The 14,200-nt window shown below is 45.6% G+C and overlaps 1 protein-coding gene across 1 annotated transcript; it reads left to right on the forward strand.

Annotated features, from left to right (window-relative positions):
* The first annotated feature begins 2,319 nt into the window (after positions 1 to 2,319).
* LOC111146058 (receptor transporter protein 2) lies at positions 2,320 to 5,966 on the forward strand. Its single transcript, XM_022501438.1, has 2 exons — positions 2,320 to 2,589; positions 5,450 to 5,966. Exons 1-2 carry the CDS (start codon positions 2,426 to 2,428, stop codon positions 5,964 to 5,966), a joined length of 681 nt encoding a protein of 226 aa, XP_022357146.1. The 5' UTR covers positions 2,320 to 2,425.
* The last annotated feature ends 8,234 nt before the right edge of the window (positions 5,967 to 14,200 follow it).

Consider the following 14,200-nt stretch of genomic DNA (forward strand, 5'->3'; position numbering starts at 1 on the left):
TCAAGACCATGCACTGAAACCTGTGGGGATAAGGGTTACATACAGTTTTAAAAAGCCTTCAAGTGATACTTACCCACAGCCCCAAGTCTTTATTACCTTCAAATTCCAGACTCTACAATGCCATCCCTTGTATTATTTGAGTAAGTAACATTTGAGTAATGAACATTTTACAAAAGTATTTATTACTATTTATCAACCCATATTCCAAATTGGAGAGGAGACTAGATATTTTATCCTTCTCCTTTTTGCCGATTTTGTTTGCACAATACAGGTGCATAGTAATTTATTTTATAAATGAATAAAATTTCCTTTATTAAAAAATACTATCTAGATTAAAAAGACAGCAGTGATGTATTAATGAAATAGCCAGTATGTGAGATGGCCACAGCTGCACACATTTTTACATTAGTGAGCTCCTAATTTGTGGCTTCTGGTGCAACTCAGTGCCATCACAGAAAACTGAGGTAGTCTGTTCATTGGGTTGGATCATAAGCACATTTTTTTCTTGAAAGGAAACAGGGCTGTTGCACAGAAAGATGAATTATATTGGTCTCTGCTTAGAGGGTTCCCACTCTAAATTACACCTGATGTAAATTACACACCTAAGGGGATTGCATCATTTGGGTAAAAACAAACAGATAAACCCTGACAATTTTCACCCTCTATCTTTTTGGTTTTCCTTCTTTGTCATTTGTTTTCAGATTCATTTTGGATGTGGCTCCAGACTTGGCCATAAACTCCTCAAGTCATTCAATTCCGGGGAACCCACATGTCCCCCATCTCACCTGGGCTGGTAGCTGACCCCAGGGAGGTATGAGCAGCCCAGTCCTGAGCCCAGTATGAGAAGCCAAGTTAATTTCCCATTTCTGAACCTCAGGTGTCTGCATTCAATGGCAAGAGATAAAGAAGTCAATGAAGAAACCATATTTTTAGAAAACGTCTCTTCTAGAGCTCTTGGTCAAGGGCTCTAAGACATAGTTTTGTCCTTTCTGACATTCTCACCATAAAGCTAGTGGAGAACGTTTCCCCATTCTAAGAGATGATGCAGTGGTGTTGTCCTTGACCTCACCCCATGCAAAAACCACTTGGAGACAAATGCCAAGACTGGAACTCAACACTGAAAAGTCTCTTCCAGCTCCAACGAACCTCTTTCATGCTGCATGTTGTTCCTCTGTGTGCCTCCATCTTTCCAGGGATCTGGTTTCCAGGTTAAAGAATCAGGGCGGATTATGGCTAGAAGAGACCGTAGATACTCTCTAGCCAGGCTTTCCTGTGCAGGTGGGAAGATGGAAGTCCGCTGAGGGAAACTACTGGGTTCTGAGGCCAAGCAGATTTGCTCAGAGCCTGGACAAAGTGCCAAACAACCTGGTTATTTTCCTGCCCTGGCTGCCTCCCTCTGTTGTCTGTGCCTTCAAGTGGATTATGCAAATCTGGAGTCAGGTTCCCTCCTAGTCTCTAAAGTATTTAAATCAAGCATTAGGGAACTGTGGGTGCTCCATTGCCTGGCCTCTCTCAGCAGCAGCTGAGATAGCAGAAGCCTGCAGCACAGAACAAACTTGTTCTTCCAGCAATTTCTTCTGTATGGCCTGGGACCAGAAACCAAATGCAAGCTCTAACAATTCTAAGACTCTAGGAATCTGAAATGTTATCATTGTGCTTTTTATAGCATGTCAGATTGCATTCTATCTCACAACTTGCTTGAGATCTTTCTGAGCGAAGGGCATCTTACTCCTATCTCAATCCCTACATGTTAAGAGCTCAGTAGTACTCTGATAAATGAACAAATGAGTTTGGTTTTGGAAGGCCTGGATCTGAGTCTTGGATGAGGCTCTTAGAGCCATGTAAACCTCAGTTTCTGGGTCTGAAAGGAGGGGGAGTTAATTCCCACTTTGGCCAGCACACAGGTCAAGCAATTGATGAATTGTAAATAGCGAATTATGGTCCCCACACATCAGGAGGTGTGTGAGCTGCAGGCTCTGCATTTCCTCAGCCCTTGCTTCTCTTTGGCTCCTTAGGGTGTCATAGTCACTATAGCACACAATGCGCAAGATACTTGGAAGGGCAGTGGGGTAAAGCAGTAGGGGAAGCAGGAGGGGGAGACCCCTGAATGCCTGGGTGGCTGTGATCTGGGTCTGAGCCTCCCAGCCTGCCCCTTCCACCCAACCCTGCCTTCCCAGCCCAGCTCCGGTCCCTGGAGCTCTCTCCTGGGACTTCCCTCCTCCCCAGGCCTGGCTCTTGGCTCCCAGCCCAGCTACCATGGAAACAGGTGCCAGGGTGACAAAGGATAGTGCTGGGTCCTGTTTCCTCCTAGTCCTGTTGATGAGGATTTTCAGACCACAGACACTGAACTGCTCTGCATCGATCTGGGCTCTTTCTGTGTGCTCACCCAGGCTGAATTCAAGTTTCTCTCCCTACCACCAGGACCATGTCTACCAGCCTGACCACTTGTGAGTGGAAGAAAGTCTTCTATGAGAAGATGGAGGTGGCCAAGCCAGCTGATAGCTGGGAACTCATCATAGATCCCAACCTCAAGCCCAATGAGCTGGCCCCGGGCTGGAAGCAGTACCTGGAACAGCATGCCTCGGGCAGGTGAGCAGCCTAGGTGGGAGGGGCCTGCAGGCAGCCTTGGGGGCATCTTCCAAGGGGAGGCAGAGAGATCAGAGAGATCCATGGAGCCTGGTCCTAAGGTCAGCTCTGGTTAGAGGATAGAGAAGGAACTTCCAAGGGGGTCAAAGAGGCCTAGGTTCTAATCCTAGCTTACCACTGACTCCCCGGGTGACCTTGGCAAGTTGTTTTCTGTCTCTGGGTCTTGGTTTTCTACTAAACAAAGAGCTAAAATGTCCTTACAATCTCTGACATTTTAGATGTTTTCACATTTTCATAATCTCTTAAAGAATAATGGGGACTGAGGGGAAGAGGCCATGAGGTCCACTGAGAAAACCTTTAGCTTAGGGTTGTGGCCTGTGCTCTGCTCCTAGGTCTGTTTAGTCAACTTTGTCTAATTTGACCTGAGTACAAAAACTTTTATTGTCCACCTGCTATGTTCTAGAAACTGCCTTTATGGCTAACTAATTCTATGAACTGGCAAAAAGTCCCTTTCCCTTTCCCCCAATTTTCACATTCACAAAACCAGAAAGTTGGCCTTAGGTGATCACTTAAAACCATTCCAGCTCTATTGTCTATGGGTCTGCGACAAAAAGACTTAGCTTGGGACACAATTTCCCTTAGGTCCTTAAAGTCCAGGGTCCTATACCTCATATGAATCTCATGCTTTCCATAGTGCAAGGAGTCCTTGAGGCTAAGGGGACATATCCATTTGAAGACCACATGCCTCTCCTTCTAGACTGTGATTTGGGATCAGAACCACAGAATTCCCTGCCCAAGCTGCTTCAAACTCACTTTCAGGGCCTACGTAGTCCTCTTCCCCAAGTCCACTGATTCAGGGAAAGATGGTACCCCTAGGCCCTCAGGGAGGGGATGTGGATACGCAGAACTTGGACACAAAGAGTGGGTTATTCATGCATGTTTTTATGGTGAGGCATGCTGATCGGGGTGGCACTAAGGGGTAGGCTGTGGGTGGGGGGCTTCTGTTTGTACTCTTGTTCTAAGACCTATCAATGTTAGAATGAACTCGTCTTTGGGACAAAAGACAGAGAGGCAGAGTTTGGTTGGTTTATTTCAATTCACATCAATTCCGGAAACATTATTGTGCACCTGTTATACACTGGGTCCTGGCTTTGTCTCTGGCTGGCTGTGTGTACATGGATAGTTTTCTTTCTCTCTGCTTCTGTTTCATCACAATAAAATGAGGTTGACTAGATGATCTTTAAGGTCCCCTTGCACTAGATCTGCTGTTTAGAAATTGAAGATCTGAGATCTAGCTTGAGGGAGAAGAAACAACTCTGCATTGGTTTGATTAAAAAGCTGTAAAAGAAGGAGACAGAACACATGAAGCTCCTGAGCTGGCTGTTGCAAAGGGCTGGGAGCTTGGGCCCAGGAGCCCAGGAGCCTGGGGGATTAGGGGCTGAGCTCCACGGGCTTGTGGCTGCTCCTTGCCTCAAGTCTCCGCTGGTCCTGTTCCTGGCTGGTGACCTGTGGCTCCCAGCTGGCCTCAGGCAGGCCTTCAGAACTGCGGCTCTTATGTTACTCTATGCACAGACTCACTCTCCTTGTAAGTCTCCTTGTAAACTTAATCCTGGTGCCCCACAGCTCTGGCCCAGCATGAGTGGGGACCAATCAGGCTGTTTCACTGGCCAGCCTGGCCTTGGGCTATACTGAAAGTGTTCTGTGCTTATGTTGTCCATGGGATCCAGGCCTCAGGGTCAGGTTTGGCTTCATCTCTACTCCACAGCCTGGACTGTGTGGTGGTTGGCATAACATAGGTGCTAAGTGGTGTCTGTTGCACTGAATTGAGTTCCTCATCAGAAGTCCTTTGGGCCCTTATACAGGGGACCCAGAGAGAGTCATCAGTGAGGGCAGACCCAGTAGACGCTCGACTGTAAAGCAGTTCTAACAGGTTCTGGAAGAGGTTCCTCTCAGGAAGGAAGGGACTGTTCTGCAGGTAATGAGTGTTCCATCACTGAAGGTGAACAAGGGACACTTGAGGGAGTGGGGCTTGGCTATGAGTCCCAGACCACTTCCTCCCACTATGCTTAAGGCTGGGACTTAAGGGGACCCACTTTGTCTCAAGTGTGTCCTGTGTGTATGTAAGTGTGCACCTGTGCATGTGTGTGGAGGAGGCTGAAGACTAGCATCCATTTTTCCAGTCTCTATGGCAAGGCTAGGGTGGGGTCTAGGGATGACTTGTCAAGGGGTAAGAGGGTGTTCTTTGTGAAGGTACAGGGACCACACTTTGTAGTCCTCCCCCTGTTGGTCCATCACCCATCCACCGGTCCATCACCCTTCCACCAGTCCATCTGGTGGATTCTTGGAGGTTACTCTCTGAATTATCCTTGGTGGTCCATGCTCAAGTCGTTGGAGGCATCTCCTTTCCTCCCCAAAGCAGGCAGGATGCATGAGTGAGACAGGTAGAGGCAGGGGAGGTCTGAGTGAAAGAAGCCTTATTGGACACCATAATCCTGCAATTCACAGATGAAAAATAAGGCTCAGATTTGGGGGGTGAGCCCTATGCAGGTACAGGTGCATGTCCCGAGTTCATTAGGCTTAAGGGGAGCTGAGGCCACAGGAAGGTGTGCAGGGGGCAGACTGGAGAGACTGCTAGAAGCCAGATGGCTCCAGTGCCAGGCTCCTGAGGACACTGCTCGAGTCCCAGAGGAGCTCACTGGGAGGAGACAGCGAATGGAGTGCTAAGGAACCCAAGGGACAGCCAACAAACAGCCTTTACCTCTAGGCACAGGCACACAGGACTCATTCTTTCTGGGCTCCTCCAGGGCAGGCTGTCGCTGGGAGGGAAGCGGACGCTCTCCATCCTTCCCTCCCCTCCCCGCAGGTTCCACTGCTCCTGGTGCTGGCACACCTGGCAGTCGGCCAACGTGGTCATCCTCTTCCACATGTACCTGGACCGCGCCCAGCGGGCGGGCTCGGTGCGCATGCGCGTCTTCAAGCAGCTATGCCACCAGTGCGGAACCGCGCGGCTGGACGAGTCGAGCATGCTGGAGGAGAACATCGAGGGCCTGGTGGACAACCTCATCACCAGCCTGCGCGAGCAGTGCTACGATGAAGATGGCGGCCAGTACCGCATCCACGTGGCCAGCCGCCCCGACGGGGGTCCGCACTGCAGCGAGTTCTGTGAGGCCTGCCAGGAGGGCATCGTGCACTGGAAGCCCAGCGAGAAGCTGCTGGAGGAGGAGGCGACCACCTACACCTTCTCAGGGGCCTCCAAGCCAAGCACCCAGGAGGGTTCGGGCTTTAACTTCTTCTCCCTTCGCTGGTGCCTCATCGGGGCCTCCCTTTGCCTGCTCATTGTCTACCTGCAGTTCTCCTTCCGCGGCTCTTCCTTCCTTTAGTGGAGCCACGCATGTGGGCTGGGAGTGGGGGAAACCGTTCTGGTTGTGATTCTTCTGCAGAGTCAATATATGCTCTGGACAGCTCTCTCTTGGCCTCAGTTTATTCCTTTGCAAAATGGGAGGTTTGCTTTCAGGGATATATAATGTTCCTTCCATTAAAATTTACAGGGGGGGCGTCTAAGGAGGATTTAGGCTTCGTGGTAGTAGTAAACCCACGGGGAGGTCTCTTCTCCCTCCACTTCCTCCGCCCCCATCTCTACCCCACCTTTCGCTCCATTTCCATCTCCCACACCCCATTGAGACCCTAGTAGGTCCTGTCATGCCCTGGCCTCATCTCAGGTTCATGTTCAGCCTCTGACCTGCCACTGTTCCCCTTGGAGTAGCAGTGATCCCTCCCATACATCAATACTCAGTGCATCTTGATTTAGTCCCTCTTTTGGAGAGTCTGCTCCCACCATTCTGAAAGTTGCAGATTTAGACTTTGGTGCTAGAGCTGCACTGTCCACTTTGGTAGTCACTAGTTTTATGAGACTATTTACATTTCAATTAATTAAAATGAAATAAAATTACAAATTCATTTCCTCAGTTGCACCAGCCACATATCAAGTGCTCTGTAGCCATGTGTGGTGAGAGGCTGCCATATTGGGCTATGTAGACCTAGAACATCATCACAGAAATTTCTACAGGACAGCACTAGTCTAGAGCTTGAAAGTCTCACTTCAATGTATGTGAATTCACAAAAATTAGAGGGGGGCACGGGTTTAAAGGATGTATCATGGAGCCTTCTAGGGACGGGGACAGGTAGGGATGTGATGTGTTAGAGATACACAAATAAATTTGTAATCTCTGTGTTTTTGGCTGTCAGTGGATTGGGATTTGTGGTTCCCAGTCTTGTCTAAACTTATCTCCTGGGAAGGAGGACGCTGTTGAAATTCACCACAAGATGACGGCGCTCAATCTCTCTTACTTTCACTGTGTGTGTGGGGGGGGCGGGGTTAATGGGGGGTGTCTTGGAGAATATATTCCTGTGTTTTAAAGGAATGTGTGAGCTACAGCTAATTACCACTAATTACACAATGCAGGGAGATATTCCTCTGCCATCCTGAATAAAAGTACCATTCAGCCAATTCTATGGCTATCTTGTTCCTGGGGATGGTGAAGGAAGGGGCATATTAGGCAGATCTGGAATCTTTCAGGTACAGTGGAGCTATGTGTCTCCATCCAGAGGAAGTGATGACCAAGGGGAAGCATGAGTAGTGGAGGCAGACAGTACCTGTCTGCTAGCACCTTCTCCTTTTCCCAGTCCATGAGACTGCCCCATTAGGGGGAATGTATTTGCTGTGCCCATTTTCTTAGGCATAGCTGTGAATTGGGCAATTTGACTCATGGTTCGGTGTGAGATGACCTTGTGTTTATTATTGTCTGGAATAGGAAACGGAAACTCTCCTATTCACACTTCTAATTCTTTCCTGACATTCACACCTTTCCATAGCCCACCCTTAGAGCATCTATCCCAAGTGGTTTCTAAGAACTGAAGATGAGGTTCAAGGCTGGTGTGTCCAGCTAGCTACATTTGGACAGGGGGGTTGATTTGGACACTGTGTCCCACCTGCCCACTGGATATCAGGCTGGCTTTACTCTCCTCCAGCTTTAGCAGGGGGGCTCTGGTGTCTTGTCTGGATTCCCCTCTGGACTTGCAGGCGCAGAGAGGCCATCTGGAAAAAGCTACCTCTCTTTAGTGGGGTACACTAGAGGTACAGGAGACCAGAGCGTTTATGAACTGGGGGCATGAGACATTGTGTTCACTTCTGTTAGCTACAGAGAATGCTGAACTGGGCCTGGGAAGAGTGTGTGCCCCATGGGGTGCTGTTCAACTGCAGACACAGGGTGGCTTCTGGGGGTCGGCCATGCTTCTGCCTGTCTTACCTGCTCCAGATGTTGCATCTTGTACCTCCTCCTGGAAGATTCTGTGACAGCACTTGTGCCTCATCCTCCCCTTTCTGTTTCCTCTCTGTTGTGACGTTCCCTCTCTCTCCCCTCCCTCACACACTGGGGTTTCCCTGGAGGCTCTCTGTTGGTCTTCCTGGGTACCATGTACGTGCTCACGTGGTAGGTTCTCATGCCTGGGAACTCCCAGTCTTTGCAGCTCTAGGAGCACTGCCACCGAGCTCCAGGCCCACAGACTAAGTGACCTGATCCCTGGGAGCTCCCTCAGCATGACCAACACTGATCTCTTCACTTTGTCATCCAAACTTGTTCCTTCCACTTCTTAGAAATCTAGGAGTTATCTCCTAATCCTCCGTGACTGCCTTACCTGTCCCTGCACAAATGGAAACATGACCTGTTAATTGTTCTTCCCAAGTACCTCTGGCTTGGTCTCCGTTCCTTCCTTCCCATTTCCGGCTGCCCAGACTCATCCTTCGGTGTTCCTTGACTCTGCAGCCTCCTGAATAATCATCACACCTCTAACGTCCCCTCAGACAGTCTGCCCTGCCCTCTACCACTCTCTAGTGATTTCTATCAATCAGATATAGTTAGCTCACTGCTTAAACTCTTCCAGAGATCTTTCCTGCTAATGGACAAAACTTAGTCTCATTAGCTAGGCATGCCTCATTTTCTAGGTAATAATGATAATACAGAACATTCATAGAGAAGGAGCTCAATAAGCAGTTGTTATTATAATTTACTGTGTGTGAGGTGCCATGCTAAGTACTTTGTGTACATTGTCTCATCTAATTCTGAAAACAACGATTTGAGGCATCTTTATCTATTATCATCTTTAGTATGGCTGAGGCTCAGATGCTGGTTCATGTGAACCCAGTGAGTAGGTCCCAGAGCTAAGGTGGAAATCCGGGTCTCTCTGATTTAGAACTTCAGTTCTCGGTCACAATGTTATCCTGCCAGTCCCAACAAGCGAGTGCTCCTCAAACTGGGATGTCCGCTCTCTAGGAACCCTGTCCCCACCTGCCTTTCAGGAGCCTTTTCTTCAGGGTCAGCTGGAGCCTTAGCTCCTGCGTGAAGCCTTCATTCACAGCCCCAGGCAGCCTTAGCGTCTCACCCCTGTGGGACTACCTCTGCTACCGTGCTTGTCATGTTGTGTTGTCACTGCTGTTTGCACGTGTGTCTGCTCACCACAGTCACTTGTTTTTAACTTACCTCTCCTCAGTACCTGGCACACAGTAACCGCTTAATCAGAAGTTTGATGGACTAATTTCTTGTCTTGGATGTGGTAATATCTCCCACACCTTTCCTCTCACCAAGAACCATCCTGCGTATGTTTTGTGGACTGTGGTACCCCCAAGTTGGGAGGGAAGGACATACTGACTTTTGCCAGCTATTATGTACAATTTCAAACCCTTACTAACAACTCTCGAGATAGGCGCTATAATTATCCACACTTACAGAGGGGAAAATGAGTCTGAGCAAGATGTTTAGTTTTGCAAGGCTTGGAGCTGGTTAGTGGAGGAGCCCAGATGGCCAACAAATGAAGAATGAAATAAGCCTGTATGGCTTAAAACATGACAGGTACTGAGACCCCCAGCACCTTGCCCAGAGGGCAGAGCCACCCTCTAACATCTGGATGACATCTGGACTTCAGACCAATAGCTGAAGACAGAAAGGGAGGCTGGATTTCTAGAAACGTGGAAACAGAGAAGTCTGAAAAATGTAGAAAATTTGTCTACTGGAATAGATGACAGGAAGTTTAGGAGACCTCTCGTAGACATTCAGTGTAAGATTAGCCCCATGATCATGTGCCTCTGATGCTGTTATGGGGAATGAGTATTTGTACCCCACTTCTCATGTGGCCTTTGTGACCTGGAAAGAGATGTTTCTTCTTATTATTAGTTTTTGGTGTCTGTGTATATGCTACAACTACATCTGTGTATATCCTACAAGGACTAGGAGTTATAGGAAGGTAATGCTCTGTAACCCCCATGTACATCTTTATGGTGATTTTATACCATTGAATAGCACAGATAGCATGCATTGGTTGCTGGTTGGCAGTCTGCAGACTCCCTGATGAAGAGTACAGTAAGGCATGCAAAAGTATGTGATACCAAGACTCAAGATCTGGGTATTAGTCCAAGGATACAGTGGAATGGATCAGTATAAACCCATTAAAAATCCCTGAAAAAATGGTATGAGGTATATTCTATGGTTATAGAGTTATATTTTCTTCCATAAGTCAATATACATCTACTCTATTTGATTGCTTGCCTGTCCTAAGTCCCACGATCACAAAGGTAATCAGACAGTTTCTGACCTGGAGGGCCCATAATGTGTGCTAATCAATGCTATGCTAGGAGAGAAGACAACCTAATCATGTCTCAGGGGCACGGGGCTCGGAATGGTTTCTTAGAAGAGGAGTCATGCAGTGGGTATGTCTTGAAGGATGTATGGAAGTGGTTGGGAGGTCAAGACTAGGGCTGGCAGGGAGCCAGGAATAACCCATTTCATATCCAGGAAGCAGTAAGCAACCAAGTACCAAGAAGAAGTCAGGAGGATGGAGCACAAGAGGAATCTGGGAACAAGGCTAGCAAAAACGTGGAAAACAAGGTAGGCTGGAATTGGGTGAAAATGGTTTTCCTGGCTCAAGTAAGGAAAGAGGGAGGAATATTTTGATTTATGGTAAATATTTTAATGTTAGTTTTAGAACTTGTCTTAATTTTTTAAATATTTTATTTATTTATTTGAGAAAGCAAGAGAGAGAGAGAGAGAGAGAGAGCATGAGCAGGGGGAGAGGTTGAGGAAGGGAGAGAAACAGACTCCCCATTGAGCAGGGAGCCCGATGCAGGACTTGATCCCAGGACTTTGGGATCATGACTTGAGCCTAAGGCAGATGCTTAGCTGACTGAGCCACACAGGCGCCCCTAGAACTTGTCTTTAAAAGAAAATGAAAAGATAATACTGAACAGCAATCTTACCCTGGTGCCTCCTAGAAGCATTAGAATGGCTGCAGATGTTGTACCTGACACCACCTGTGAATGAGAGGAAGCATTTAACCTCCCCTCACTGCAATCTCCATCCACACTTCTCTCTCTCCCCAGCAGCTGAGAAGACTCTCAGCCTCCGCTTTAGGGATAGACATGAACGATGTCTTCAAGTGCTCTGCAGGCAATGAGAATCTGGGCTGCAGATCACAAAACTATTAACTTCAGTGACATAACAGAAAATGTTGTTTATTCAATACTGAAATAAGGTCAATTAACTATTTTAATAATCAATGAAAGTAGGCAATTAGTTTCTGGTCCCAATTGTTCACATAGGTTGAATTCAACTGAGGACAGTTATGGTACAAATGATTTTTCCTTTTTTGCTCCTTTTTATAACTACAATTCAAACAAATTACTTCCTTAAATATTTGACTATACATATGTCCATATCCATTATAGATACATTGAACAAGAATAAATGTTTCTAACAGAATAAAATATGCAAAACTTTTGATGTGTGTGTGTGTGTGTGTGTTCATACATCAGTAAGTGCTTATATAAAAGGTGAGAAGGAGAAAAGCAGCCTCTGGCATCTGGGAGCTGCCTTAACCTTCACAGCTGGTTGTAGTGTTCACCTGTTGAACACAAACACTTCATAAAACACCAACCTCAGCCGGATCATTCTGGGGTGATGCTGGGTCAAGGCAAGCATAAGATCACTCTGTAACTGTATCTGAATAAAAACAGAAGCATGCACATTGTTCAAACTGCAAAAGATGACCAAAAACCTCCCATCGTGGCCAATATGAATGGCCACTATTTCTTTACCAGTCATATCTCCTGGCCTTGTAGATAAGAATAATTAAGATATCCCATCATAGAATTATCCCCACTTTCTGATAATATCCATTCCAGAGCGCTGCCCATTTACACAAACCTTCCCCCACCTGTCACATGCCCCAGTGCTACAGTGTGTCTTTTCTAATGCCCTCTTACTGAGATGCTTCAAGTTTGCTAAATGCATCCTTGCTCTTTGCAATCAATCAAAAAACCCAACTTTGTTCGGTAACACGTGTGTTTCTGGTGGTCTTTGGAAACTGACAAGCAGGTTATATATCACTTCTTCTAGTATCCATGGGGTGTTCGGATGTCTCCGTGAACTCAAAAACAAAAATACATAGAAAGAGTTCTTTCTGACTCTGAGATATTTAACTGAGAAAACCAATTAACCAAGTAAAATAAAATTTAAGGACCTAGAAGCTTTAAAAGGGTGTTTCTAAATCTTAGGATAAAAATGAAATATATGTATTTGTCTTTATTTAGAAATTAAGGAGTGCAACTTCATGTAAAAATTACTTCTATTTTCATGCTTTGTAATCCTTTAACAACCTGTTTTATAGTATTGGTAGACTTTTAAAAATTTTACTTCCCATAAAAAGTTAGACAACAGGGGCACCTGGGTGGTTTAGTGGATTAAGTATGTGACTCCTGATTTTGGCTCAGGTCACAGTCTCAGGGTTGTGAAATCGAGTCCCACAGTGGGCTCCATGTTGGGTGTAGAGCCTGCTTAAGATTCTCTCTCTCCATCCCTCTCTGCCCTCCACCCTGCTCATGCCCTCTCTCTCTCTCCTCCTCCTCTAAAAAGAAAAAAAAAATTTAAACAACAAATGTCTATTCTAGTACTGATTATATTCACATTTTTGGAAAACGTATTTTTACCCATATTCTTAAATCTATTTCAAGAATGTTACATAAGCTATTAATTCTTTTGGTAGAATAGGGACAAATTTCACATACCCTCTTCCCTGCCAACTTGGATTTCCAGTTTTGTTAGAATGAGCTAATATTTTATTACTAAATTAAGAAAATCCTTTATGGCTTATATGTTTTCTTTCAAGAACTATATTAGATACATGCATTATGTTTCATAATATTAATTTAGAAATTGACTTTTAAATTTTAAATTTTATTTCTCCTCACCGTCTTTATGAAAGCCCACCCCACTTTTGAGGTCGTTATTTTTATTTATTTTCTTCCTTTCATTTGAAGCACTTTTGTGAGAAGTATTTTCAGAGAGGGTCTGTGGTTGGTTTGGCTGTCCAAGATTTCTGTTGCTCTTATTCCCCCAGAATAGCTTGGCTAAGATTATATTCTGTGATCACAATATTTTATTTATTTATTTTTGTCTCAAAACTTGGTGGCATCATTTCAATGTCTTCTGGAGCTCATTGAGACAGAGAAAAATTTTGTTATCAACCTAATTTTTCCTTTCTTTTACATTGCCTGATATAATGTAAAATGTATGTGTGTGTGTGTGTGTGTGTGTGTGTGTGTGTGTGTGTGTGTACAATAGCCTCACAAATCTTGTAGAGAATACAGTCCAGAGAGTTTCTGAGGTTTTGCTTGTTTTATTTCTTGTAGTAACATAGTCCACAGAGGAAAGAGAGACATTTATTCTGATTTTTTAGATAGTCTTTATGTGTTTGAACTATAATTTTTCATACACTTAATGACTTTTCTCCCCCGATGCTTACAGCAGGGAGATGGAGGGAGTGTTCTGTTAGAGACTGTCGTGTCTCTTCAAATTATTTGGTCTCTGACAAAAGGAGAAGAAAAATGCCTTATTTCCTAGAAGTTTGGTTTACTGGAAGAGAGGTCATGTTATCAAGGGGTTGATAGGGAAGGAGCCTCCCTTAGATGTAGCTACCCTGCATGGCCATAGGAGTATGGCAAAACTGTCCTTTTCTGTATTTTGTGGCAGATCAATTTGTTGTTGTAGATCATTGCTTCTCTCGCTGACTGCCAGGAATACCTTATTAGGAGTTGACTTTAATAGTGGTATTCCCTTGCTTTACTTTTCTGCAAATTTAATCCCAAATTAGAGCAGTGACTAGATGCTTCCTGTGTGGGGACCTGGTGTAGTTCCAGAAGTGGGGTGGAGACTTGCCCCCTGTGACTGTCCTTCCACTGTCCTTGCCCCTCCAAGCCTGGAAAGATAAGTAAGTACTCTTCTGCTAGGAGAGGTGGTCTTTTCCTCTTAGTGCTGAGATGAACTTTTTTTTGCATATGGAGATCCACAGATTGGTCCACATTCAGTGGCATTGGGCTTACCACGGTATCATACATATATCTCTCAGCATTTTGGGAATGTAACATTTGTGGTTCCCAGTGAATACAGATCTCTCTCTCTCTACTTTACATTTGATTATGCCATAGGGAATTTAGAAAGTTTAGAAGGTTTGGAGGATAGGTGCATTGGCTGACATGTACCACCTTGAACCTGAAGGTATAACTTCTAAT

The sequence above is a fragment of the Enhydra lutris genome, unplaced genomic scaffold (assembly GCF_002288905.1).
Source record: "Enhydra lutris kenyoni isolate GAN:26980312 unplaced genomic scaffold, ASM228890v2 scaffoldscaffold2, whole genome shotgun sequence".
In the NCBI taxonomy this organism is placed as follows: domain Eukaryota; kingdom Metazoa; phylum Chordata; class Mammalia; order Carnivora; family Mustelidae; genus Enhydra; species Enhydra lutris.